Source organism: Strix uralensis, chromosome Z, assembly GCF_047716275.1.
Source record: "Strix uralensis isolate ZFMK-TIS-50842 chromosome Z, bStrUra1, whole genome shotgun sequence".
In the NCBI taxonomy this organism is placed as follows: Eukaryota; Metazoa; Chordata; class Aves; order Strigiformes; family Strigidae; genus Strix; species Strix uralensis.
The window spans coordinates 27121460-27147561 of record NC_134012.1 but is presented as its reverse complement, the minus strand read 5'-3'; the positions used below and the strand labels follow the sequence as shown (position 1 = coordinate 27147561).

Genomic DNA, 26102 nt, shown 5'->3' with positions numbered 1-26102 from the left:
TCACATAGATCTGACTGTGTGACCGGGAGCAGTGCTGGGGACACCTGGCAGCTGGCACTCACCTCCTCTTAAACTGCTGTGCATCCCAGCCCTGCAGTGATTCATGAAGTGGGTGAAGCACCAGCGTCTCCCAGGGAGACCTTCCAGATGGTAGGAAGAGCTGCTCCTCCAAACTTGCAAAGCCTAAAGAATAGGATGAACCCTACAGAAGAAGAGGGGGTTTGCTTCTTAGTAATCCTATGGCAAGGTATCTGTGTTCTTTGCAAACAGATGTAACCTTCATTATGAAGACACTTTTTTAAACTTAAGAGCCTATTTTATAACCTGGAGCATGTGACTGTATACAGAGTTAACCTTCCACACAAGGAAGATGGCGGATGGAGCGATGGCTGACTGGCTCCCCAGTTACACTGCAATAACAGCATGCACGTGTCAGCTTCCTCATTGCTATGGGTTTAACCGGTGCATCAGCTGAAGCAACAGCCCTGACACTTCAGTGTTTGCATTAACCATTCAATTAGAGGTGGCTTAAATCCTGAATACCTCTCCACTGTGACTTCCAGCTTTCAAACGCTGGATTTGCCTTCTGAACACCTCACAACAACTTTACAAAATTTGTACTGGGAGCTGTCAAAACACCTAGGTTTTTTGGTTAAAGCTTGAAATACCTCACTGCAACTGAGACTCCTTATTATTCACAATATAGTTTATAACGCAGTCTGCAGAAAGTCTGTTAAAAAGTAATTTCTGCTGAGACTGAAATTGTTTTACAGGAGTACAAGAGATGCGTTACAGAAATGAAATCACTCAGAGTTTCCGACCCAGCAACGCTCCCCCGTCATTCTCGAGCGGTTTCACAACCAGTCGGACGAAACCTCCCGGAAAAGCGGCCGCTCCCCTACCCCCTTAGCCGAGGGGCCGCCGGGGAGGCAGGAAGGCGGGGCCGCCGGCGGGCGGCCGGGCGCCGAGGCGCGCTCCGCAGGCCCGCCCTGCCAACCCCGTGATGGCGGAGGCGGAGCCGGGCTGCTCTTCGAGCGGCTGCCCGCGGGCTGAGGGAGTCGCCGCGGCGCCATGGGGCTGGTCGGGCTGCTGGTGGGGTTCTTCGTCCTGCCCGCCGTGCTGACGAGCACCAGCCTTCGCCGCGGCGCCCCGCGGACTCAGCCCGTGCCGGAGCCGGCCTCCGCCGTCCCCGAGGACTCGCTGTGGCCACTGCCGCAGTGGATCCGCACGTCCCGCCGCCAGCTGCAGCTGGCCCCGGGTCGCTTCCAGCTGGTGCACGGCGCCGGCTCCTCGGCGGGGCCGGCCTGCGGTCTGCTGCAGGACGCCTTCCGCAGGTGAGGGGGCGGGGGTGGGGGGTGCTGCGGGCGGCGGCCCGGTGGTGGGAGCGGTGACCTCAGGGCCCCGCCGGCGTCTCTGCTTCCCCGGCAGGTACTACGAGTACATGTTCGGGCAGTCTGGCCGGCGGAAGCGGGGCCGCAGGCCGCTCGGCGCCCGGACGGAGCCCGAGTTGTCGCAGCTGCAGGTGGTGATCGAGTCCCGGGATCCCGGCTGTCACAGCTACCCGCACCTCGCCTCCAGCGAGGCCTGTGAGTACCGCGCGCAGCCGGTCACCCCCTTCCTCTCTCCTTCCTCGGCTTACACGGCATCCTTAGCGCTCGTCTTCCAATCCAGTGTAAAAGTCAGCAGGTTTTTTTTTTTTTTAAGGAACTGAAAATCATGCTGAGGTGCTTGAGAACATTTCACGGCCATGGCACCCAGAAGATAATTCGTGCTCTTGATGCTGTGGGAAATACCAGCCCGCAGTGAATCATAAGCCGCTTAGAAGCGTAACCTGTGATTTCTGCAGTTCAAATAATATTTAACTCATTTACCTGCTGCTGCCCTTTCTAGTAACAGTCATTAGGAATCGGAGCTATTATGCTGTGCCCGGTTATGTATGGTGAGATCTACACGTAGTCAAGAGATCATCCTTTCAGTACAGGGTGTTGAGTTAAGGCTGGCTTTGCTTATTCGTCTGCTCCCCTTAGAGACAGCTACATTTCAATTGAAACTATCTACATTGGCTATGTACTTGGTTTCTCTGTTTTTCCAGGAGCATCAGAAAGTGTTCATTGAACTTCTTGCAGTATTATAATCCACTTTCTTTCTATCAGTAGATACAAGCGAGGACTTAAAAACATGATGGTTATGTTGGATTTTTTCTGCTATGCTGCTTTAGTTCTATGACTGAAGTCTAGAGTGGAGAAGTACCCTAAAATCAAGTCCTAATTACCACAGAAGTTTCTTAACAGAAATAAGGATGAGTTGATAGATTGGGTTTTGTCTGGGCAGGTTAGCAGAGAATTCAACATACTCAATTCATCTAGTTCTGTCTTGAGATAATCTTCTGTAGTAGACAAGGCAGTTGTTTGGTATCCATGGTACAAATCCTTAGAAAAAGATCTTTTTAATCTTAAATCATACATCTGCAGCAGGATTAATTCTACCTGACTTGTGATAGAATGTACTGATTTTAAGTTTACTCAATTGTTCTGGTACGTTTAGCCAAGTAGTGCAATTTTTGTGTGCAAGTTTATTGTATGTTTCAATGTGAACAAGGTACAGCAGCAAAATTGCTAAAGCTTTAGAATTTCTCTGCCAGTCAGGTTATTACACTGCTTTACTACTAGCTGAACTTTGAACTGCCTTGTGAACTTCAGATTTTAACCAAAGCTGGTTCTTCTCTTCTGTCAGGGCATCTTGTCAGACCATGTGATTTTTAGGTTCCACTCTTCAGAACGGAGTTTTCCCTTTACTGTAGGAAAGGAGTTTCCTGTTACAAATAACACAGAGTTTTCCTCATGTGGTAAGCTGAGCTCTTCAGACGTCAGCAAGGTTTTAATTTTCTGCTTTTTATTAGGATAGCTTGTTCATGGAACAAATGCTGAAATATGCAGTTATTAGTCACTTGCTGGATTCAGCAGTTTGGCTCGTTTTCTTAATAGAGATTGTATGGATGCGTCAGTGACTATCCTGTAGCAAAAGTATTGGATATGTAATCAAAGTACAAGTTATCTGCCCTTCTCCCAGTAGGCTTGTGTAAAAGGTTCCAAATAGCCATCCAAAACTTGTTGTTCTGCATTCATTTAAGATATGATACATATTCAGAAAAAAGCCTGCTGTCATGGAACTAAATCCCTGACTGAATTCCAGTTTACCACAGAAAAACCCATGGAGATTGCAGTAGTCTTCTCAGTTATCTTTCTATCTAGAACTTCCAGTGTATGGAGTCAGTGCTTAGGTTAAAATGGAATCTTGAGGTACTTTCTTTATTTGTTTCTTCACTAAAATTTACTGAATCATCTTAAATGGAAAGCAAAACTACTTCAAGTTCCCCCTTTCCCCTCCCCCCCCCCCCCCCCAGTATTTTGTAAGTACTCAGACTTAAGGGAGGATTGTTATGGATACCTTTGGATACCATTCTTCATTCTACTCACCTTACTTAATCTCACTGCCCCCGTACATGTGCTCATTAAATGGTGGGGTCTGATTTTTTTTTTTTTTTCCTTTGTAATTAAACCTTTATAGCATGCACCTAAGAATATTACTTGACAGGCTGTAATTCTGAAAAATATGTAAGCATAATCTATGTAACAGGAAGGTAAAAGGAGAAGTAAACTTTTGCAGTTAGGTCTGGCTTAGTTATTCAACCCTGTGTCTTAAATGCAAAAATATCATCCGCTGTGTTTTAAATCCGTTTGGGTTAAACGTGGCTGGAATTCTGGCCCACATGCAATATTTAGCATTGCCATTATTAAGCACCATATTTGTTTTATCATCTTACTGATCAACTGTTGATTTTCTGACTAGTAGCTTGCATTATTTTGGGAGTACGTATATGAACAATAGCTGCACAGTATCACTGTTAAAAACAGCATTGGTTGGAATTTAAAAAACAAAGGGAGACATGGCACTTGAAGAATCCCTTTAATGCCTGTTAGCATTGTCCTGTCAATCCATGATTTCTTGAGGAATAATCTTTTTTTTTTCTTTAGATCATTTAACTGTAACTGAGCCTGTGGCTATACTGAAAGCAGATGAGGTATGGGGTGCTTTAAGAGGTAAGTTGATACTTTTTCTATAAAGCAATATGTTCTGGGCTTATAAAAACTCCATGACAGACTAAGAACCAGCTGACCTCTGAGCCTTGTCCTCATTCAGTCCTTCATGGGAAGTAAGCTTGGGCATCGAAGCCAGAAGGATACCCAGATGTGTGTTGGTCAGTCCCTCGGTCCGGATGCTCAGCATCTCAGAGCCAGGGGCACACCATAAATGCACTCTTGTTGTAATCAGCCAAGCCAACCAATCCAAGGTGCTGAAAAGTTCTCTGATCTACAGTGTGAACAAATTATTCTGTGACTGCATCTAATAACTGAACGTACTGAACACATCACCAACAAGACCATAATGCTGAAGTTTCAGTCTGCTGTTCTTACTGGAACGTTAGTCTAAATTAGCAGATTTTTCATGTTGAATTAGAAACTTCACCAGTTCCAGAAATGACAGGAATGACAGATCCATGACACCAGAAATTCCTACCTTGCTCTCAGTAACATCCATAATTCAAGGATTAATTTGGTACAGCTGAAGTGTAGTGCTAATATTCAGTATTTGTGTATAATGGAGAGTTTGAATGGTTCTCTCTTCAGAATTTCTTTAACTGTGGTGCTTGAGCAATTAAGGAAACTCTGCTAAAGAGAAAGAAACTTGGCTACAAAGCATTCTTTCAAGCTATGTAAATAGTTATGGTCCTGTTTTTAACAAAAACTTTAAGGACAAGCACTGGGTTGTCCTCCAGATACCTTTCTTGAATTTTTTTTTTGTTGTTTTTCCCAGGCTTGGAAACCTTCAGCCAGTTGGTTCATGAAGATGACTATGGAAGTGTAAGTACAGCTGTTAGCTAAAACCACAGTCCTGATAACAATAATGTTCTTTATTAGGTGCTCTTCTAGAAACAGCATATCTACTAGTTTCATTAAGTACTTTTTCAGAAAATGATCCTTGGAAAGCTGTTAACTGAAAAGTATTTCTTGTTTGAAATTAATATAAAATGGTAATTCTAATTTTTAAATCTTGTTCTCATAGTTTCTTGTCAATGAATCTGAAATCGATGACTTCCCGAGATTTGCTCATAGGGGAATCTTACTAGACACTTCAAGGCATTATTTACCATTGAAATCTATTCTTACAAACCTGGTGAGTGGTCAGTTTTGTATCATTAATAATGAAGGCTTTTTGTTCTTGTGTTGTGCCCGCTGAAGTAGGTAGCAACTGGAGCTGGTGTGAAAGGAGAACCTGTCTCCTCTGGCTGACTTCTAAAAGGACAGAATGAACTTTGCTAAGTGAAGGTCAGAACATGTACCAGAGAGGAATTGAGTGGGCAGACAGTGATTAGTGAATCACTAGGAGGCTGGGATTTGTGGTACCTTGGGTTTTCTGTATTTTCTGTTCCCTAAACCAACTCATGTATTTCTTGGAAGCATGTTTTCGAGATGTCTGACTGTCACCAAGAGACACACAGGGGACCTTGCAATTCCTAGCTTCAGTGCCAGTGGTTGCAGGAAAATTCCAGTCTTTTTAATAACCAGGCTTTGGTAGTCTTTTCTTAGACTGCTAAGAGCAAGCCAGTAATTAAATACTACAGAGCAAGGGGGGAAATCGGAAATGTTCATTGGAAGCTACTGATTTTTCACTGCATCCCTTTGAAAAGAAAAAAAAACAGACAAAAAAAACTTTCTCTGAAAAGCTTAAGTAAGCACATTGAGAATTCTATACTCCCACCTTGATGGGAAGGTGGTGAATTTGTGTAATCGTACCAGCCAAAGCTGTGGGATTTTCTGTTTTGTACTTCCCTTTTCTGCTGTTGAAATCCATGTAGCAGTGCTTATTTGGTGGGTTGAAATAGAGGGGCCTTTTTGTGGAGTAACATGCAGTTTCCTGTCTTGTGTCTGTTGTGCTTTTCCAAGATGAAATAATATTAGAAATTTCCCTTCCATGGTGCAGAACTTCGCAGAGCAGGCTTAAGATGGGCAGGAGGAGTGCAGGTAAAACCAGTCTTAATTTCCGACATCATCCTTGAACTGTGCTCAGAACAAATGCTCCTGCCATGCTGCCCAAGTTCCAGAAGGCAAAGGCAGGGACTGGAAGAATGAAGAACCATCCACTGTAGGAGACTTCTGATCAGGTTCGAGACCATGTAAAGAACCTGAAGGTGCGCAAGTCCATGGGACCTGATGAGATGCATCCATGGGTCCTGAGGGAACTGGTGGATGAAGTGGCTAAGCCACTATGCATCATATTTGAAAAGTCGTGGCAGTCTGGTGAAGTTCCCGCTGACTGGAAAACAGGAAACATAACTCCCACTTTTAAAATGGGAAAAAAAGGAAGGCCCAGGGAACTACAGGCCAGTCAGTCTCGCCTCTGTGCCCGGCAAGATCATGGAGTGGACCCTCCTGGAAACTGTGCTAGGGCACATGGGGAATAAGGAGATGATTGATGACAGCCAACATGGCTTCACTAAGGGAAAATCGTGCCTGACAAATTGGGTGGTGTTCTGTGACAGTGTTACAGCATTGACGGATAAGGAAGTAGCAACTGATGTCATCTACTTGGAATTGTGCAAAGCTTTTGACACTGTCCTGCACAACATCCTTGTCTCTAAATTGGAGAGACATGGATTTGATGGATGGACCATTCGGTGGATAAGGAATTGGCTGGATGGTCACACTCAAAAGAGTTGTAGTCAACGGCTCGATGTCCAAGTGGAGACCAGTGGTGTTCCTGAGGGGTCAGTATTGGTACTAGCGCTGTTTAACATCTTTGTTGGTGACATGGACAGTGGCATTGAGTGCACCCTCAGCAAGTTTGTTGATGACATCAAGCTGTGTGGTGTGGTCAACATGCTGGAGGGAAGGGATGGCATCCAGAGGTAGGCCCATGCAAACCTCATGAAGTTCAACAAGGCCAAGTGTAAGGTCCTGCACATGAGTCAGGGTAATCCCAAGCACAAATACAGGCTGGATGATGAGTGGATTGAGAGCAGCCCTGTGGAGAAGGACTTGGGGGTGTTGGCTGATGAGAAGCTCAATGTGACCCAGCAATGTGCACTTGAATCCCAGAAAGCCAACTAAATCCTGGGCTGCATCAAAAGAATTGTGACCAGCAGGTCAAGGGAGGTGATTCTCTCCCTCTTCTATGCTCTTGTGAGACCCCACCTGGAGTACCCCAACATAAGAAGGACATGGATGTGCTCAAGTGGGTCCAGAGGAGGTCATGAAGTTGATCAGGGGGTTGGAGCATCTCCCTTGTGAAGACAGGCTGAGAAGGTTGGGGTTGTTCAGCCTGGAGAAGAGAAGGCTCCAGGGAGACCTTATAGCAGCCTTCCAGTACTTAAAGGGGGCTACAGGAAAGATGGGGAGGGACTCTTTATCAGGGAGTGTAGTGATAGGTTGAGGAGTAACGGTTTTAAACTGAAAGAGGGTAGATTCAGATTAGATATAAGGAAGAAATTCTTTCCTGTGAGGGTGGTGAGACACTGGAACAGGTTGCCCAGAGAAGCTGTGGCTGCCCCCTCCCTGGCAGTGTTCAAGGCCAGGTTGGACGGGGCTTTGAGCAACCTGGTCTAGTGGAAGGTGTCCCTGCCCATGGCAGGGGGGTTGGACTAGATGATCTTTAAGGTCCCTTCCAACCCAAACTCTTCTATGATTCCATGAACTTGCCCCTCCATGGGAATTTCCCACTTCACCTTTGAGATCAGTCCCTGTTCAGGATTAGGGTTTGTGTAGTGTTTTATTTGCAACTGAGGGTGCTTCAAAGACTCAAGTAGTTAGTTGTATCAATATTTTTTTGGCTTTTCTAAAAGACAACAATGTCCAAAGAGTAACTTGACTTTTGAGAATTGCATTTCTGACCACTTTTGTGTTTCTGTAACTGTTGCTATTCTGTTTTCTTTCCTTAAATTACATCTGTGGCTGTAATACTTGCCCAGAGCTACATTTTATGCCATTTTGCTGGTTTAAGAACAAGTGTGCTTTTCCTCCCACCTGTGCCTGCTTGAATCAGGCTAACCTCAAAAAGAGCAGCAGTAATCCCTTCACTGATATGTGGTAATTAGATGCTTAAGGCAGCAGTTCAAATACATTTCTTGTTTAATGTTCAGCTGTGGTACTGTATTTCCAGGAAGGGCATTGTCCTTGAGGAAGGAGTGGCTGAGATAAAGGTCAGGAGATGTAATTTTTTATGTGGACAGATGGTATTTGATAGAAATGCATGAAGACATGCAGTAATTAAAACTTCTGCCTAATAAAATAGATGAGAATTTTTGGGAATGGACAAGGTATAAATCTTCCTCTGTATTTGGTGGGAGTTCCTGAAGAGATTTTGTCCCTTCTTTAAACACAGCTTGGTGGAAATAATTGTATTGTGGCAAGGGATTGGAAGCAACTGAGTTGAAATTACTCAGTCACAAACGATGTAGAGAATACTTACGCTGTCTGCTCGCAGCACACACCACTTCTATGACTCTTAACAAACTGCATAGCTCAGGGTATGTGTGTAACTGTCATAATTCTAAAATAAGTGTGTTAACATTTATCTTGATTATCAAGCTCAAAAAAAGGGAAGTACTGAAAACATAAGGGGAACAGTATCTTGTGGCAAAAATGTTAGTGACTTCACAGAATCCATTTCAAATGGATGCAAAATAAACCATAGAAGTAGGGATGTACTAAATAGTAGGAAACTCTCTCATGCTGTTTAGTTTTTGTGTCCAAAGTATTTTAGTAGAAAAGTATAAGCTTTTCTGTAAGCTGAAGTAGCTGATGGTGCATAGAGAATTACCCGGATATGTTCTGAAGTGGAAGAAATTAATAAGTGTTAATAGCAGTTCCCCTTCTACCAGCCAGTGTAGCATGATCAGATCAATAGCTTGTTGACGTGAGTGGTGCAAATAAATGTCAGAGGAATGGAGCAGCTATATAAATAGGCTGGTGCATTTTGGTCTATGCTTCTAGGATCAGTGAAACATGGTACACTTTTTCTTTGGTTTTCTTTGTTGTTGTTGCTTTAGGCACGCAGCATATACTGGGACAAGACCACATTTTGCATAGGTTTTCTGTGAGAGTGAAGTGCTTAACTACACTTTATTGCTTTATTTGTTATAGGATGCCATGGCTTTTAACAAGTTCAATGTTCTGCACTGGCATATAGTAGATGATCAGTCATTCCCTTACCAGAGTATTTATTTCCCTGAGTTAAGTGACAAGGTGAGTAAACGTCATTGGAGCAGGGTGGGAGGGCAGAAATCTGGCGCATATTTCATGAAAATAAAATGCAGAGCCTAACGATGGTTGAATACATATGCCTTGATTGATTGTGAAACAATACCAGAGGACCAGCAAGTCCACATTTAGGATCCTACCTGAGTGTCTGTGTGGATCATATTTAGACCTTCCTTGGTGGATGCCTGGTAAATGACCTTCCTCACTCTTCCATGCAAATTTGCTGGTGACAGTGATCCTCAGTGTTTGCAGGCCTTCAGGCAGTAATGTTGTGCAAATAACCTGTTGTGGCAAACACTGCTTGGATTTCTGTTGGCTGGTTTGTTTAACTTCCTGCCACTCAAAACAAATGTAAGAGTTTCCTGTCAGCTCTCAGTTTGGAACCACTCCAGTAGTACTTCTGCCCTGTCTGAGATCTAGTTAACTTTACAAAACACAACATACCTGTAAGAGGTTGTTTTCTAAAACAAATACATTGCAATGTATCTCTTTATTTCCTGATTCACCACAGATTTTGCTAGTTAATGAAAGCCATCATGAGGTTCTTGCTCTGTCATGGTACAGTAGTAGTCGAATCAAGCATGAATAATTAAGTAGACTGAGCCTAAGCACAAGATTTGTGATTCTGTTTTAAAATGCATGCTAGAATTTGACCCTCATGAAAATTATGTAGGCAGTGCTTGAGCAGATGCCATGATGAGTTTTATAATTCAGAAATTGTAGATGTTGGGATGGTACAGTCACATTATTTTTTCTAATAGTGGCTGTGAAGTTCTGTCCTATTCCTCACTGACAGATGGAGAGAAAGAGATGGCTTTTGTCTCAATAGCCTCCTTCTTGAAAGGCTTCTTGTTTACCATTATCTTTTTTGAGTAACTCAGCTGTGGAAACCATTTCCAGATAAATGGAAGCTTATGGTGCTATTAATCATGAGGAGTCACAATGCTTTTCTTGTGTAGTCTGGCTCTTTAGCAAGCATCTGTTTCACCAAACTGTAGCAGTCTGGGTCATTTGTCAAATTTGTTGGCTGTGTGCAAGTGGAATAACACTCAAATTCAGTGTCATGAAACAAACACACTCTGACGCTAAATTGGGCATTGTATCAAAACTGACAAGTAGAGGTGTTGCAAGAAGACACCATTATTTCTGACTTGGCCAAATTTTTCCATTAGTCTTGCATGTCATGTAACAAAGGCCCTATGTTTCAGAACTAATGATGCAGAGGTGGAAGGAAAAATTAACTTGCCTCTGTACAGAAGAACTGAAAAATATATCTTTCCAAAATCTGATGGAATAGAAACTAGCTTTTCTGGTTTTTTCAGTAACTGTGAACTAAGAAGGAAAGGACAGTCTCCTCAGGAGATTTGTCTTAGTGTGGAAAAAGGGGTTAACTTTTGTGGGTTTTTTGTTCTTGTTTTGTTGTTTTTTTTTTTTTTTCGCCTCTAGTCAACCAAAAAGTTCTGTCAGTGCAGTTGCACTTGTGATAAACCAGAAAAGGCCAACTTGTAAAACTGCTCTCCAGTCTAAATTACAACACTTTAATGCCAATTTTGTGAGCTGCTGGCATAATTTTTTGTAAACTGTCTCTAAATGTGAATACTTTACAGGGAGCATACTCCTGTAACCACATCTATACTCCTACTGACGTCCGTCTGGTGATTGAATATGCCCGGTTAAGAGGCATTAGAGTTATCCCAGAGTTTGATACCCCAGGACACACGCAATCTTGGGGAAAAGGTATGTCCAAAAAAGTATTAATGGTTAAAAGATTTTGGTACATAGGGTGTAGTAAGCAAATTAACTTGTTAAAAAGCTGCCTTTAAAGTGCTTTGAAAGGCCCTTGATAAGAGGTGAGCAAGGGTCAGACTCAGTGATGGTCATGACCTTTATGTTTTATAGGTGCTAAAGTGAACAGAGAAAGCTGACACTTCCTGTGCTGGATGTGTGTGTGAAGGCACAGATATACTCTCTCTGCCTTAAACTTGATGTTGTTACCCCCCAGTCAGTAGTATTCTTTGAGTTTAGAGTAATAAGGCAGTGGGTAGAAATAGTGAGTTGCTGTCTCTAGAGATTTCTGCTTTGGGAAGGTTCTTTCAAAGTGGTTGATGTTTCTGTCTATTAGTAAAGTGGTAATCTGCCAGTGTACAATACACAGCAAAGTTCGATTCACAACACAGCTTCTTTGCTCTCTATCTTCTGGGTTTCAGAGTAGTAATTCTCTTGATAGAGAATTCTTGAATCCTGAGAGTGGTGGTGTTTACCTGTACTCAAGGACTAGGGAACCTTGTGCATTAATTCAAGGTGCACTGACTGTAATTAATGTAAGATGGTTTTGGCCAAGCTGGAACTGGTAAAGATTTTTCTAGTGCTTCACCGCTTTAGCTTTAGACATGGAGTGAGTCTTGTGCTCATCCTGTGGGGATGTGGCCATAATGTTGGAAGATGCCCTTAGACTCTTTGTCACTAATTGTCACTAATTTAAAATGAGGAGGAAAGGAACAAGGCAAAGACTAAATTTGCTAAACGCTCTTTCTGAATTCTTCATCTCATGTGGTCTTTGCTGTTATGGAGCACTAATGAAAGCCAGTGGCTTGCCTGGTGATATGTGAGGTGGTCTGTGTTCATATTAAGAGCAAGGTTCAGCTCCCTTGCCTAAAATTAATTGTTCCAAATAGCTTTTTAAAATGTGATGCACAGGAGCCAGTTCTGGCTTTGCCTGTGAACCTGGGTAGCTATGCTTTGTTTGCATTCAAATTAAAGATATTAAGAGAGAAGTCTTAAGGTATGCAAGGAGGGTAGTTGGAGCAATCTGCCCCCCACGCCCTGTTTGGGAGAAATATGCTCAGAGTAGGAAACTCACAGCCAGGAAGGTGCTGCTGCAAATAAACTGGACTTAGGAATCTCCAACTTACATATAATAACTTTTTCCTATTTTGTTATCCTGGCTCATCTTCAGATACCTTGACTCAAAAAACAATGCTTAGCTTTGATGTCTGTCTAGGGTTTCTTTCTTGTGTAGAGGTAAATTCCTAGCAGACTGAGGTGGGACATCTACCCTGAGCCATATACGTCCCACCTACTTAGGTGTTAGCAGAGTAATAAAAAGAGAAAAGAGGCTTCTGGAGTGCACTCATTAGATTTGGCTTCCTTTTAATTGTCTTCCTTCCTAAATCCATTAAATATTTCTTATTCAGTTAATCATCCAGAAGCTATTTTCCAGGTATAGTGACGTGTTCCATAAATTAGCATATGTTAAATCACAAATCTAAAAGTCAGAGTCCTGATTTCCAGTTAGAGGTTCTTCAACCTTGGGCAAGTTGTTTTATTTCATGCTGTCTCTATTTGATTATACTTAGAATAGATGAGCACTTAAGTCATGAATATTAACCTTTTTAATATGGGTAACTGCCTCTTCCTGCTAGCAGAGTTAACATACCAACATGGAACTGAATATCCTCTATTAATTGTTTCTATTAGGTCAAAAAGATCTTCTCACCCCTTGTTACAGTGGAGAACAGCCAACTGGGTCATTTGGACCTGTGAATCCCATTTTGAATACAACTTATGACTTCATGACTAAATTCTTCAAAGAGATCAGTAGTGTATTTCCAGATGCATACATTCATTTGGGAGGAGATGAAGTGAACTTCGATTGTTGGTATGGTGACAGTTCAAACAATAAATATCTAGTGCCTCTTATACTTGCATAAATCCATCAATTATGGAACTCAGTTGTGTCAGGTTTCACTGCTCAAACCAAGGATCTCTACTCATACTTCTGTAACTATTTACAGGCAGAGCATTTGTGATCCTCAGAAAGCAAGCGATGTGCAGAATTTTGCTTTGACTAGTAGTTTCACAAATGTTCAGGTACTCCGAAGGATTTCTTTATGAAAAGTAACCTGGCAGGAAGGAGAACTAGTATGGTAGAAAAGTACTGTGTAAGATAATTAACTTTTAAATGCTTTGTGTTAAAGGAAAAGCAGTTCGTTCCATTGAGTTCTGCCTTCCAGAAAATCTGCTAACATTAAGTATTACAGTACTGACTTTTGTGTGCTTGTATTAAAAGTATGTAATGTATTAATGGAGTTCTTCGATTGGTTATGGATTTTGAATATTTTGGAGTCTGCTGGAGTAACTAAAAATACGGAGTTTGGAGCAGATCTAATTGGATGAGTATTCAGACTGGTCCAGTTAGTATTTGTGTGCTCTCTTGAAACATCAAATCTGAACACTCTTTTTGAAAAGAAAGAAAATTTCTGACAAATGCTTTATCACAAAATTGTTGGTTTGCTTTTGGGGTATTTTCCCAAATTCTTGATTTCATTCCTGCAGATCCCCTTGTACTATGGCTGCTCAATTTCCAGACCTGCTGGCAACTTTCCCACAAAGTCATAGAGAAGCCAGGAACCCCAGAGCTCTTAGGAGCTTGAGGCAGCCTGCCAGAGATTGTTGGAGAACAGGGACTCCAGTAGTTCTACCAGAGAAGTAGGACTATTGGCTTTATTTCAAATTGAAACGAAACTGTTTCAAAATACCTAAATCACGTTAGCTTGCCGCTTCTGCTCTGTTGTGCACTCCAGGCTATGGTGTGCATAAGGCATCAGCTAGTGTGCTGTGCATAGGTGGAAATGTTTGGGAAATCTGGTTTAAAACAAAACAATTTTTTTTTAATTATTTTGTTGTTTTTAAGGAAATCTAACCCCGAAGTGAAAGAGTTTATGAAGAAGCAAGGATTTGGCACTGACTATGCTAAACTGGAATCTTACTATATTCAGAAGTATGTTATTTTTTTAATTCTTGCTCAGCTTTTCACAGCCACTATGTGAGGGTGGTGTTGAGGTGCAGGTACTGAAGCTGATTTAGGTGAGCCTATAGTGTTTTCAAAAATTGCCATGTATTGGGGACTACCCACTTTCTTTTATTTTAATACATTGAATTGAATTTTACATTCAATGTAGGCTAGTTCTACATATACTCTGAATGTGTTTGGTATCTTAAACTAGGTATCTGCTGGAATGTCAGCGCACAGAGTGGGGTGGAAAAGTCCTATGGTTTTTGCAGCTATTTATTTCTCTTGTTCTTACCAACATAGATTTAGACATCTGTATGAGTTGCTGGTAGTTCTGCACATCCGTTTGTGCTACTGCACGTGCATTTCCTTATACATGGGAGAACATGCTCTTCAAAGCAGAGCACTGAAGACCAAAAGCAGAGAAACCTGTTTTTTCTTGGTCCCCTATACTAGTGCTAAGAAAGGCCTGTGTGCCGTAGGGTAGAAAATGTTGCTACTTTGTGTGCCTGTACTGATCTCGTTGAAGTTCACAGACACGAGCTTATTTCTAAATTCTAGGATTTTGGACATTGTTTTCTCCTATAACAAAGAATACATGGTCTGGCAAGAAGTGTTTGATAACAAAGCGCAGGTGAGATGGGAAAACAAATAAGATAATCTTGCATAACAGCACAATATTGTGGGAGACTTACAAAGTAGACTATTAAGTAGTTACGATTGTGTCTCTTGATAGTTAAAACAAGTCTGCTGACTTTAGCAAGTCACCCCTGGTGTGGGGCCTGCCTTGAATTTATCGTTTTTTGAACATGTAAACTAGGTAGAACAGGAACACTAGCATTGAAGTGCTTTCTAAAGGTGAACACAGGTAATATAATAAACTTTAGAGCATCAGAGTAAAGGGTAGGGAAGTTTCTATGAATTTCCAGGTTTTTTTTTTTTTTTCTCCTCACATAACAGTGCGGCTGGTTTAGTGACACCAGGTTGTCAGGTTTTTGGAGCTGGTCAGATAACTGGTGCATGTAGGAACCCTCTTAGGGCATTAACTGTCTATCGTATAACCTAGGCTTCACTCTAGGGTGAGCTTTGTTAAAAAAAGAGTTAATCAGCTTTTGACTGGGGGGAGGGAAAAAAAAAAAGACAAAAGGTAGCTTCCAAAATGTTCCTCTTCTAAACAAAATACCACACTCCCTGTTTTGAAATCCGTCATCCTTTTTCCTGATAACAGCAATTAGGATTGTCTTTAATGTTTAGAGTTTTTTGTTTTTCCCACTTTTAGCTGAAGCCAGACACTGTAGTTCAAGTGTGGATGGAAAACAACTATGCTCATGAACTGAGCAGTGTCACTGGAGCTGGGTTCACTGCTATCCTGGCAGCTCCCTGGTACTTAGACTACATCAGTTATGGGCAAGACTGGAAGAAATACTACAGTGTTGAACCGCTCAACTTCCCTGGTTTGTTACTTTTTATACGCATGTTCTGTGCATGAAAGTCTTTGGTTCATAGTAAGGTGTAAATAGGAAAAATAAGGCTCTTTATAGAGTAGTCCATGCAGTTACTATAATCAGATATGCTGTAATCAAAGGACCTCAATGTCAGCTAGAACTCTGGAAAATTCTCAAAAAAAAAAAAATGCAACTTTCCACTTCTTGCAAGAAAAAGTGTTACCTTCCTCAAGCATCTGGCAGTGGTTGTGTGAGACAGGATGCTGGACTAGGTGCACAGATGAATCATCCATTTAGGGGCAGAGATGTCTGTTGGTAGACATTGAATTTGTAAGCAAGTTTCTAGGGTGTTAGACTGTTGTCAGAAGGCTTGTTCTTTCCCTCTGGCTAAAGCTGATACAAACATCTTATGTTTTCCCCAGGGCTTTCATTTTGTGCAAGGTAGCTCTCAGAGCTGATTAGGGCAAACACCTGACTTCATAGCCTTTTCAAGGAATGTTCTGTGTGTGATAGAATGAACAGTTTCAATCAGGACTGAGATCTCTGAAGAATGTCAGAAGGCTGAGGAACGTCTTCAGAATGTCCTTTCTGATAGAGAAGGGAAATGGGTTCACTGGGCAAATGGCCTGGTGGTTCTCGCATTCAGTAACAAGACTACCAAACATTGTTAGTGCTCAGATTAGATATTTTATATAATAAAACAAACAACATCAATCCTCTCGGTATTGGAAAATGAAATTGTTGATATATGCCCATCTTCGGAGCAAATAGAAATTCTGACTTTCTGCTTTGAATTCAGGAACTGAAAAACAGAAAAAGCTTTTAATAGGTGGAGAAGCCTGCCTGTGGGGGGAATTTGTGGATGCAACTAACCTCACACCAAGATTATGGTATGAACTGCTTTACTACTAGATTTTAGAAAGCCAGCTACAAGGAGCATTAATTAATCCATCAGGACTGTGTGTTAGTGGTAACAGTGCTCTGTGCTGCACCTGAGTAGCTATAAAAATTGATGCTTCTGGATATATAAGACCTGGTATTAAAAACTTTAATCCATTCATTGTTACAGACCATAACTACTCTAAAGCTCAGTATATCTTTACAGGCCTCGAGCAAGTGCTGTAGGGGAAAGACTCTGGAGCAGCAGAAACGTGACCAACTTGCAGGATGCCTATAAAAGACTGACTAATCATCGATGCCGCATGCTCCGGTAAGATTAATAACTATAGTAAAGCTTGGTTCTCATGCCTTATAAGCACTGGAGTTCAAGTACAGGCCTAAACTACTGGCCTGGAAATGAAGGGAGGAGAGCTAGCAGTCTAATCTGACTATGTAAATGTCACCCCATGTGTTTTTGTGTCCTCAGAAGAGGAAGAACAGATACGTTAAGACAGGAGTTCTAGACAGTTCTGCAACTAGCATTTGTAGAACTCATTAACTTTCTTCAGTGAAATACTAGAACTCCTCTATGTCTCTGTTTCCTCTAAAGGAAAAACCAACACCATGATTGACTTATTTCAGATAATGTGTGAGGAGTACACAAACAGGAGAAAAAGTAGACTTTTAAAAAAAGTTGTTGTTCATTATTTATTATAAATAATTAAAGACATGCAGCACACAGATGGAGCTGTTTGCATGAGAAGTGAACATGAGAAAGCTGTTCTTTCAGGTATTACAGAATCACAGACTCATCTAGGTTGGAAAGGACCTTGAAGATCATCAAGTCCAACCGTTAACCTAACACTGACAGATCCCAACTCCACCATATCCCTCAGCACTATGTTGACCCGACTCTTAAACACCTTCAGGGATGGGGACGCCACCACCTCCCTGGGCAGCCCATTCCAACGCCTAACAACCCCTTCTGGAAAGAAATGCTTCCTAACATCTAGTCTAAACCTTCCCTGGTGCAACTTGAGGCCATTACCTCTTGTCTTATCGCTCATTACTTGGTTGAAGAGACTCATCTCCAGCTCTCTGCAATCTCCTTTCAGTCAGTTGTAGAGGGCGATGAGGTCTCCCCTCAGCCTCCTCTTCTCCAGACTAAACAACCCCAGTTCCCTCAGCCACTCCTTGTATGACATGTGCTCCAGACCCTTCACCAGCTTCATTGCCCTTCTCTGGACACACTCAAGTAATTCAATGTCCTTTTTGTAGTGAGGGGCCCAAAACTGAACACAGGAATCGAGGTGCGGCCTCACCAGTGCTGAGTACAGGGGTAAGATCCCTTCCCTGTCTCTGCTGGCCACACTATTTCTGATGCAAGCCAGGATGCCATTGGCCTTCTTGGCCACCTGGGCACACTGCTGGCTCCTGTTCAGCCGGCTGTCAATCAACACCCCCAGCTCCCTCTCTGACTGGCAGCTCTCCAGCCACTCCTCCCCAAGCCTGTAGCACTGCTGGGGGTTGTTGTGGCCCAAGTGCAGCACCCGGCATTTGGCCTTACTGAAGCTCATACAGTTGGCCTTAGCGCATCGCTCCAGCCTGTCCAGATCTCTCTGCAGAGCCTCCCTATTGCCTAAGTGTAGGGACTGAAAGGGGTGGATAAGGAGTCCCTGATGAATTTTAATTCATTTATGACTACTGTACAAGTTACTGTTTAACTATTGCTAGTGCTGTCTTTGTATATATATTCACAGTTGTAGAAATCAGTGATTTCTAGGTCTTGAAGTCCAAGATTGACTCCACTTTTAAAAGTATACAGTCAGAGAGTCTTTTAGGTTTTCCCAAATGCTGCTGCAAAGTTGGACTGCAGCAAGAATGCAACATAACATTTCATTTCTCTACAAAAGTTTATGACAAGTCGTTGAAAATCCCAACAGTATGAAGAAGTATTTCAGGCTGGATACACATCAGCTTTTTGGAGAACAAGATACAATGGCGTTACAGTCAGCACTTAAAACTCGAGTGCCTCTGCTTGTGTTCCTGTAGATGTCTTAGCATGATTATCTGTTGGAATCACTTTTAGCTTACAGTATAAACTAGCTCTTTAATTAATCAAGTTGAGCGACAACTCTCATAAGTTTTGACTTGTTGGGTTTATTTCAAGCTGGCTTAAAACAATGCTATAGGAAAATAGTTATCTGAGTCATGAGAAAAATAGATATATGGAGTTAACACATACATGTTAAAAACAAGATTAAAGGGCTTAAACTTATATCACTTAACAGGATGGTGCATCTCTTGGTGGGGCTTAGAGAAAACACCGATACAACTGAACAGTGAAGCATACAGTGGCTGTACCTCTAGGATTTGGGTTTTACAGTGAACTAAGCCATGCTGTTCCTGGACCTGGTTAACTGTTGCTGCATCTCCATCTTCTTCCTTAATGCTGGCACTTGTACTGCTGTACAGGGAGCTGATCCAGATGACTGCAGCTGCTCTGGTAGTGCTAGCATGAGAAATGCAGAATGCAGGGGCAGGCTAAGGACTACTCCCTGTACTTGTTGCACACTTTTTCCTTAAACTACTTTCTGGTGCTAAAACAGCTTTGCTGGCATATAAACCTACAGTGAACAATGCCTGTTATAGACAGACTAATAAAAGAAAACCTCCTGAAAATGATTCATTTTATATAGGCTTTGAACCAGAAAAACACTAGAGAAACCATTCCCTTTCCACTGATGAAATAAGCATTCCTTGGAGCTGCAGTTCTGTTGCCTTTCATGTATATGGGGCTTCCTTAGCATTGTGTAAACTCAAAGAACTGATTTCATCAGTCAGGCTGTTGTAGTCTTAGAGGGTGGGCAGAGTACTCTGTCCCTAATAACTTCTTTATATATGGTATATACAAACCTTGGCAGCTGTAGCAGGCCAAGGAGCCTTTCTGAGTAGAATGAACAGCTTTGGCTTGCTCTGCAGCTGGGTACCAGGGAGTGACGGAGTGGGTAGGTAGAACTTGGTAACAGGCAGGTTATGGTCACTGGAAGAATGGTGGTAGCTCTACCTATCCAAGGCCACAGCTGTTGAAATAGTACCATGAAAAGCAGTAGCTGCTGTTCAGATCTAAACTCAGCTTCCTATGGAATGGTGATGGGAGAAGGGAAACAAGAAGGTGGGCATATACTCCAGAGGCCTAGACAACAACCCTGTCTTTTACTAAGGGACTTATGATTTTTGTCAGATGTTTTGTACCTCAGAGATTTCTCCCCATTTAACATACTGGAATCTCAAAGACCCCCAGCAGAAGGAAAGCTTCTTGAAATGTACTTGAGCAAGCAATAGTTCAGCTGAGCTATTTCATTATCCAGTTTCTTCCATTGCAGCTCTCAAGTGCAATTTGAACACCGGTATATATTATCCTACAAATCCCTGTAGCAGTACTATCTAGCTCTTAACTGTCCAAGAAGCAGAATTTTGACTACAACCCCTTTAACTTTGAAACATCTTTTTATACTATCTTACTGCACCATCATAAGCTACAGGGGAGGGTTGTTTAGTTGTTTTAACACCACATGAGAACAGAATAATTTATGATAGAATAGCTGGAAAAAAATCCTGTTTACTAAAACTGGCTCCCCCAAAAATGAATTAAAATACATAATTGGAGCTGCATATGAAGGAAACATTGGGTTTGGGGGCAGGGGAGTATGCAAATGTCAACTGATTAATTTTTTTCCCATTCTTGAGACTTCTCTTCAACGATGCTCTGCAAAATCTATTGCTTTTGAGACAACTAGTCCTGAATTTCAACTTGTTTTCTAATATCCTGGTACATGTAATTGAAACAGGGAACTGTATACTTAACTGAAGAACAATCAATGGTACATTAGGGGCCTTTTTCACTCCCTAAATAGGAGTGCCATCTGTTATTTCTTGGAAGTAGTTTTGCTTACAGAAAGATTAAAATAAAAATAAGAGTGTCAGTATCTCTCTTTCTGCCTACACAAGCAGCCAGTTGTTTGATTATAATCATACACATTCCCCTTTACTTTAACAGCCGTGGCATAGCAGCTGAACCTGTGTTTGTTGGATATTGCGCCCATGAAGCACGAGGGCAGTAACGGCAGCAAGGATTTCCAGTCAACAACCTGAAGTGCCTCTGGGGTATGAATATATGTACATGCAGTTTGATATTTGAACCAAGACTTAAAACTTTCACTTTTAAAATAAAGTTATTTGACATGCTTCTTGGAGTAGAAATGATGGGTTTTAGCTTTCATTAGATACAGGGATTCTTCACTGTGAGATCCTGAAACTTGATACTATAGTTACCAATTCCAGTTTCCTTACATTCTAAAGTTGAGGGAGAATGAAGCTAAGACACTATTTAAATAAAGAGCAAACTTCTTATTTCAGGGTATCTTATTTGTCACTTTTCTGTGTAACCAGGTAATGGCAAATGAGAACCATTACGGCTTCAATCACTTATTCTCAAAGGTCAAAAAAAATCCTGTCTCAACCTACTTCAAGGTGGTAGGTAGAGATCACTGTCCTGGGAGAACTCTGCATTTCTTGTATTTTGTGCACAGGTCTTACTCAATTGGCAGAAACATCCATTCCACTTAATTGCTAAAGCAATGGTAGAAGTTACACCCAGTCCTGAACTCTGGTTCAAAGTGGTTTCTAACAATACAAGAAGTAATACTTAACAGTTGCTATATTCTTTTATTCAGCTGAAAGCAAAGCCAGACAGCCAGAACTATAAAGTTATTTCATTTATAGACATGAACTCCACAAACTTTACTTACTAAGGTAAGAAACAGTCTTAAGGGCACATTAAGGTGCACTTATTGCTCATTTCTATGAAGAAGATTTACATCACTTCTCATTGCGGGTATCTGTAAGATAAGAATTTGCAAACCAGCAAACTGTGGTTGGATCTCTGGTTCAGCTGCTTTGCAATTACAAGGCTGTGCCAGAAGAACAGTCTCTTGAACCTTCCCTTGGACAGTTAAAAGCACAGTCTGCTCATACAGCTGCTAATTCATCATTTACCACGACCAGCTGGTCCCAGAGAACATACTGGTGTACACAAATAGGGTCCTGAAAATATTTAACAGGGAGGATAGCAAATATCTTGTGTTAGAGTAAAGCAATCACACCAACCCCATCCTTCTCTGAAGAAGTGCACTTTGCTCTTGACTGTTCAGAGCTTGATAACTGGCAAGCTCCAGACTGAAGGTTGCCGAGCCCGATGTTAGAGAACGCAAAACTGTTGAATAGCCCTGGACAAAATGAAGAACACATGTTATTCAGTTTAGGATAAAGGAAAGGTAAATTAGCACAGAAAGTTGCTTAGGTCACGGAGAGAGGGAGACAGTCAGAAATATACTAGTAGAAAGCAGAAATATACTACTAGTAGTAGGTTGATTTTTTAATATTACTGTATTAAAAATGCAGTACATGCATGAGTCAACCTAATAATACACTTTTTAAAAAGTATTCTCTTTAAAATCTCTTTTAGTAGTATTTACTGTTTCTTTTACAGTTGAAAACATGCTGGTTTAACAATCTGAATCAGGCACAAAAACGCTACTAGATTTGTGGGCATTTGCTTCAGACCTTCAATAATTAAAATACAGTAACACACATTCACTCTAAACAACAAGAAAAGTGAACTGAAGCCTAATTATTTTTAAGCATATAAAAAAAGATCAGATTTGCATTTTACCATTAATAAGATAATCACATACCATTGTTTCTGCTAGTGGAACAGCAGCAACCACAACTCTGTTATCTTGACGACTCTGTATTTCTTGAATACTACCTCTCCGCTGTGCAAGGTCAGCGAGTGCTGCGCTGAGATGATCTTCACTTACTGTGATTTCTAGGTTCATCAAGGGCTCCAGTATTTGTATACCAGCTTTTTTCAAAGCCTACATGGAAGGGGAGTTATATTGACTCCTTTTTTTCTTTCCCCCAGAAAATTAATGTAATAAGTACTTACATAAATTCTCTATTTTCAAAAGCTATAAAGTCCCCAGCAAGGGCATTACACTGTTAGAGAAGAATAGTTACTAGATAATTGTGTTCCTCAGCAGCTTACAATTTCACTGTACCTTTTGCATGCAACGGGAGACACAGGCTGATACCATTGTGTGAGAGGTGTCAGGATGCACCGTCAGTGATTGCACTGTCACATCAATATTCTGAACTGGGAATCCAAGCAAGGGTCCTAGGGGAAAACAAAAAAAAAAGAAGAAAAAAAAGAAAAAGAAAAAAGCACATTTGTTTTTCAGAATATTAAGACACATGGAAAAAAGTTTCAGGATTAATTTGAAGTTTCTCACTTTCCTCCTTCCCCTTCCTCCCCTCAAGGGCATGACTACTGGTCTTGTTCCTCATGTTGTGATTTTGTCATTACCTACCTTTGCCAAAAGAGACAAAGGAATGCTGACCCATACTTTCCTACTTGTTAGAGATTTCAGATTTTCAGAATTTTCCTTTGCATCTAATGTTAGTATGTACTATCTTTTAGTTTTCAAGCTACCAAAGAGTTTTTCCTCCTAGGAACATACTAAATTGCTTCTTACAGAAATGTTAGTCTAGTATAGCTGTCATAGCACTTCCTTTACCTTGAATGCATGAATTCATGATTCCATTTTCTACAGCTCCTTGGAGTTCTTTGGGTAGCACTTCAATGACACCCGCAGCATACTCAATGATGGGTTTTGTCACTGCTCTCTCCCCTAACTTGGGCCTCACTTCTAACTCTGAAGTTACAAAGTGTCGTTTATCTCCTACTGTTTTATCCAATATATCTGCAGGGAAAAAAAAGCAATGAAAAAACCATTTGGGAAAAAACCTAATACATAAAATTCATCTGAAGGTTACTCATAATATCATTTAAAGTAAATCAAGCTATGAAACCAGAAACAAGATGTTCCTTCCATACACTGATTTTACCTGTAGCTTGGGCAGCATTTAGGATGGTTTCTCTGTATGCTATCTGAAGAGGTCCCAGATAAGTCTCAATTCCATATTCACGTTTGATTCTGTCATGAATGATCTCTATGTGTAGTTCTCCCATACCACAAAGAATAGTCTAGTAAGAAGAGAGTTAAGAGAGAAGAAAAACATGAAAAACTCAGGTTTTAATACAAACTGTTTAAGCAAGGATTTGCATGCTCTTAATAGTCTATTAGAAATATTTCAAATTCTAAGGAGCCTAGAGAGAAAACAGGACTGCTTTAGGCTGTCTGATATAAACACCACGTGAGAGAGTAACTATCACTACTGTAACCACTATAAAAAAGGTTATCTTACATTACCTTAAAGACTATCTAATTCAAACTTTTTTAAATACAGAACTGTCAAAAATATGCAGAGCACAGGATGACTTCCCTCTGCTCTGTAACACACAAGTGCACAAGGCTCCATTTTAGTTTGGTGCACAGAACTTGGTACATATATGATATGAACATTTAGAGAGCCCTTTTTGTTCAAGAAAATCTCAATGTGTAAATGAACTAAGTGAAGGGTGATCTTGACAGTTCTAAAATAAAGCTTGGTTATAAGCTGAGCAATAAAAGGTTCATCTTACTTGTCCTGTGTCAGGATCTATCTTCACTTTTAAACTTGGATCTTCACGCTGAAGGCAGCTCAATGCGTTATCCAAGTCTGTACATGAATAACAAACATAGTATCTAAAAAGACTTCAGTAGTTTGAGAATCAATTAATGTCTAAACATCACTTTCCTCATAAGGTCAAATCTTATTCTCAGAAGGAATCAAAAGGACCCGAGAGAAGTACAGATTTTGGCAAAGTCAACTTAAGTTACCAGCAACTTTCAACTTCTGATTCTCTCCAACAAATGAACTGCACAGTACAGAGTGCTTATTAAAAAAACCATTTTCAGTGTGATATTTTATACTTATACGAAGATAGAATGAAACCTGTAAGTGCTTCATCAAGTCAGTAAGAAGTACTGCTCCCTTTTTACAGATAGAAAAAAATAGTCAGCTACCTCTTCTATTATTTGCCTAAATACTTCAAGATAAGTTCAAGTTCAGCATGAAAAGGTTCAAATGCAAACTTCTTTTTTTCTGATTTCCCATTACCTTAACTGCTGAGGAAAGCAGCTACAGAATAATCTCACAGATGAGACTGCATTTATCTACCTTATAGGCTTTGAAAAAAACCAAAAGAGAACCAACCAAAAAACCACAAAACAAAACATCCAAACCCTCCAAAACCAGAAACATCTTACAACCCAGTGGTTCAGCCTGCAGTCATGTTGCTCCAAATCTGTGTTCTACCTTGCTCCATTCCATCATGCTACACTGGTACTTACCCTTCCTCCTCTTCACCCCCAACCAAGCTCAGCTTCATTGGAATAAAGACACAGAGTTTAAATTATGTATCTCCCAAAAGAATGAAATCTAGTTCTCTAGTATAGATTCTTGGGAAAGGCAGTAAGATTACTGGTCACACTGCAGGGATGAACCCTAACTAGACACACAGAAGTCTTGGTAAGTGAAAATTTTACACCATAGAGTAAAACTGTGAGCGCTGACTGAAAAAAAGCAACCCACTTTTCAGGGTTATTTGTACTCAGGACATTATGTACCGCATACCAGTGTGACTGCAGCAAAACTAAGCATGACAGTAGGAAATGAAAGTGCCTCCATCTCTTCTTTCAATATGAAGTACTACTTTTCTAGACACAAAAACCAGAAAAGTACTAGTACTGCTTGACCTAGTAATAGCAAAGGGTACTGACAACCATGATGTAAAATATATCATCTGTGCAAAACACCAAAATGGGCCTTATTAGATCACTGACTGATGAATCTGTGCAACTCACGTCAATCAGGTGTGCGGCGACAAGCCTTGTTCCTTACATAAGAGAATATGGTTATGCTTGAATATCTCTTTTGCAGAATATCTTGTCATATTCTTAGGTAGCTATGTTGTACCTTGTTGTTTGGCCACTGAAGGAGGTTCAATTGTACAGAAGAAGACAGGGTCAGGGACCTCAACGCCTGCCAGCAGAAGGCTCTCTACATCACTGGTAGACCTCTTCTCTCCCCCAGCATCCCTTCCAGCTCGGCGTGCTGCAGCTACTGCTGAAGCCTTTGATGACACTATGGTATCTCCAGTGGCACTCTACACATAAACATCCAGTGACCCACAAGACAGAGGAGAAGAGGGGATATGAAAAAAAGAAAAAAAACAAAATCACATACCCTGACCATTTCTCTTCCTCAAAACCACTTGTGCTGAACTCCACTTATTCATAAACATTTACTGTAACTTTCTTCAAATAACTAAAAGGATCTGGAAGAGGAAAAACCGTGCTCAAATTTAGACTAACATTTCTTTGTCCAGTTCACTGCATTTTAAATCTAACTTACCAGACAAGATATAAAGTCACAAAGAACAGTATGGGTAAATGAAAATTTGCTTATGCATGCCAAAGTTGGTTACATTTCAGAAAATATATGCAAATGAGATCTATGCAGCCTCTTCAGACAATAAAACATGAATTAGTAAGCTAACAGAAGCAAGCATGAGACAAACTTACTTGAACTTCAGCTGTTACTTTTGGGTAACTTATCTGGAACATCACTCTCCTTCCCCACAGCATGTCCCTCCATGGCATT

General features: G+C 41.1%; 2 protein-coding genes across 12 annotated transcripts in view; one reads left to right on the top strand and one right to left on the bottom strand.

Moving 5' to 3' along the window:
• Positions 1–982: 982 nt before the first annotated feature.
• Positions 983–20682, top strand: HEXB (hexosaminidase subunit beta). 3 transcript variants are annotated; one of them, XM_074857024.1, is made up of 14 exons: positions 983–1334; positions 1429–1586; positions 4035–4100; positions 4876–4922; positions 5125–5235; positions 9201–9302; positions 10925–11054; positions 12795–12975; positions 14011–14097; positions 14671–14743; positions 15389–15563; positions 16354–16444; positions 16660–16764; positions 20494–20682. In XM_074857024.1, the coding sequence occupies exons 1-14, from the start codon at positions 1072–1074 to the stop codon at positions 20555–20557; spliced, it is 1653 nt and encodes a 550-aa protein (XP_074713125.1). In that variant the 5' UTR covers positions 983–1071; the 3' UTR covers positions 20558–20682. The 3 variants fall into 3 exon arrangements, with proteins under 3 accessions (XP_074713125.1, XP_074713126.1, XP_074713127.1); XM_074857025.1 differs by lacking the exon at positions 983–1334 and adding an exon at positions 1705–1939 and having other exon boundaries at positions 1500–1586; XM_074857026.1 differs by lacking the exons at positions 983–1334; positions 1429–1586; positions 4035–4100; positions 4876–4922; positions 5125–5235 and adding an exon at positions 5301–5387.
• The window catches only part of GFM2 (GTP dependent ribosome recycling factor mitochondrial 2), a 22138-nt gene continuing 14609 nt past the window's right edge, over positions 18574–26102 (bottom strand). For 8 of the 9 annotated variants that reach the window (XM_074857008.1, XM_074857009.1, XM_074857010.1 and 5 more), the window contains 7 exons: positions 25416–25605; positions 24040–24116; positions 23403–23541; positions 23072–23257; positions 22556–22671; positions 22190–22372; positions 18574–21721 (listed from right to left, as the gene is read on the bottom strand). In XM_074857008.1, coding sequence (XP_074713109.1) covers positions 21593–21721; positions 22190–22372; positions 22556–22671; positions 23072–23257; positions 23403–23541; positions 24040–24116; positions 25416–25605 — 1020 coding nt within the window. In that variant the 3' untranslated portion in view covers positions 18574–21592. Of the gene's footprint in view, positions 21722–22189; positions 22373–22555; positions 22672–23071; positions 23258–23402; positions 23542–24039; positions 24143–25415; positions 25606–26102 lie in introns of those variants that run through there. The other variant, XR_012627207.1, reaches the window with a different exon arrangement.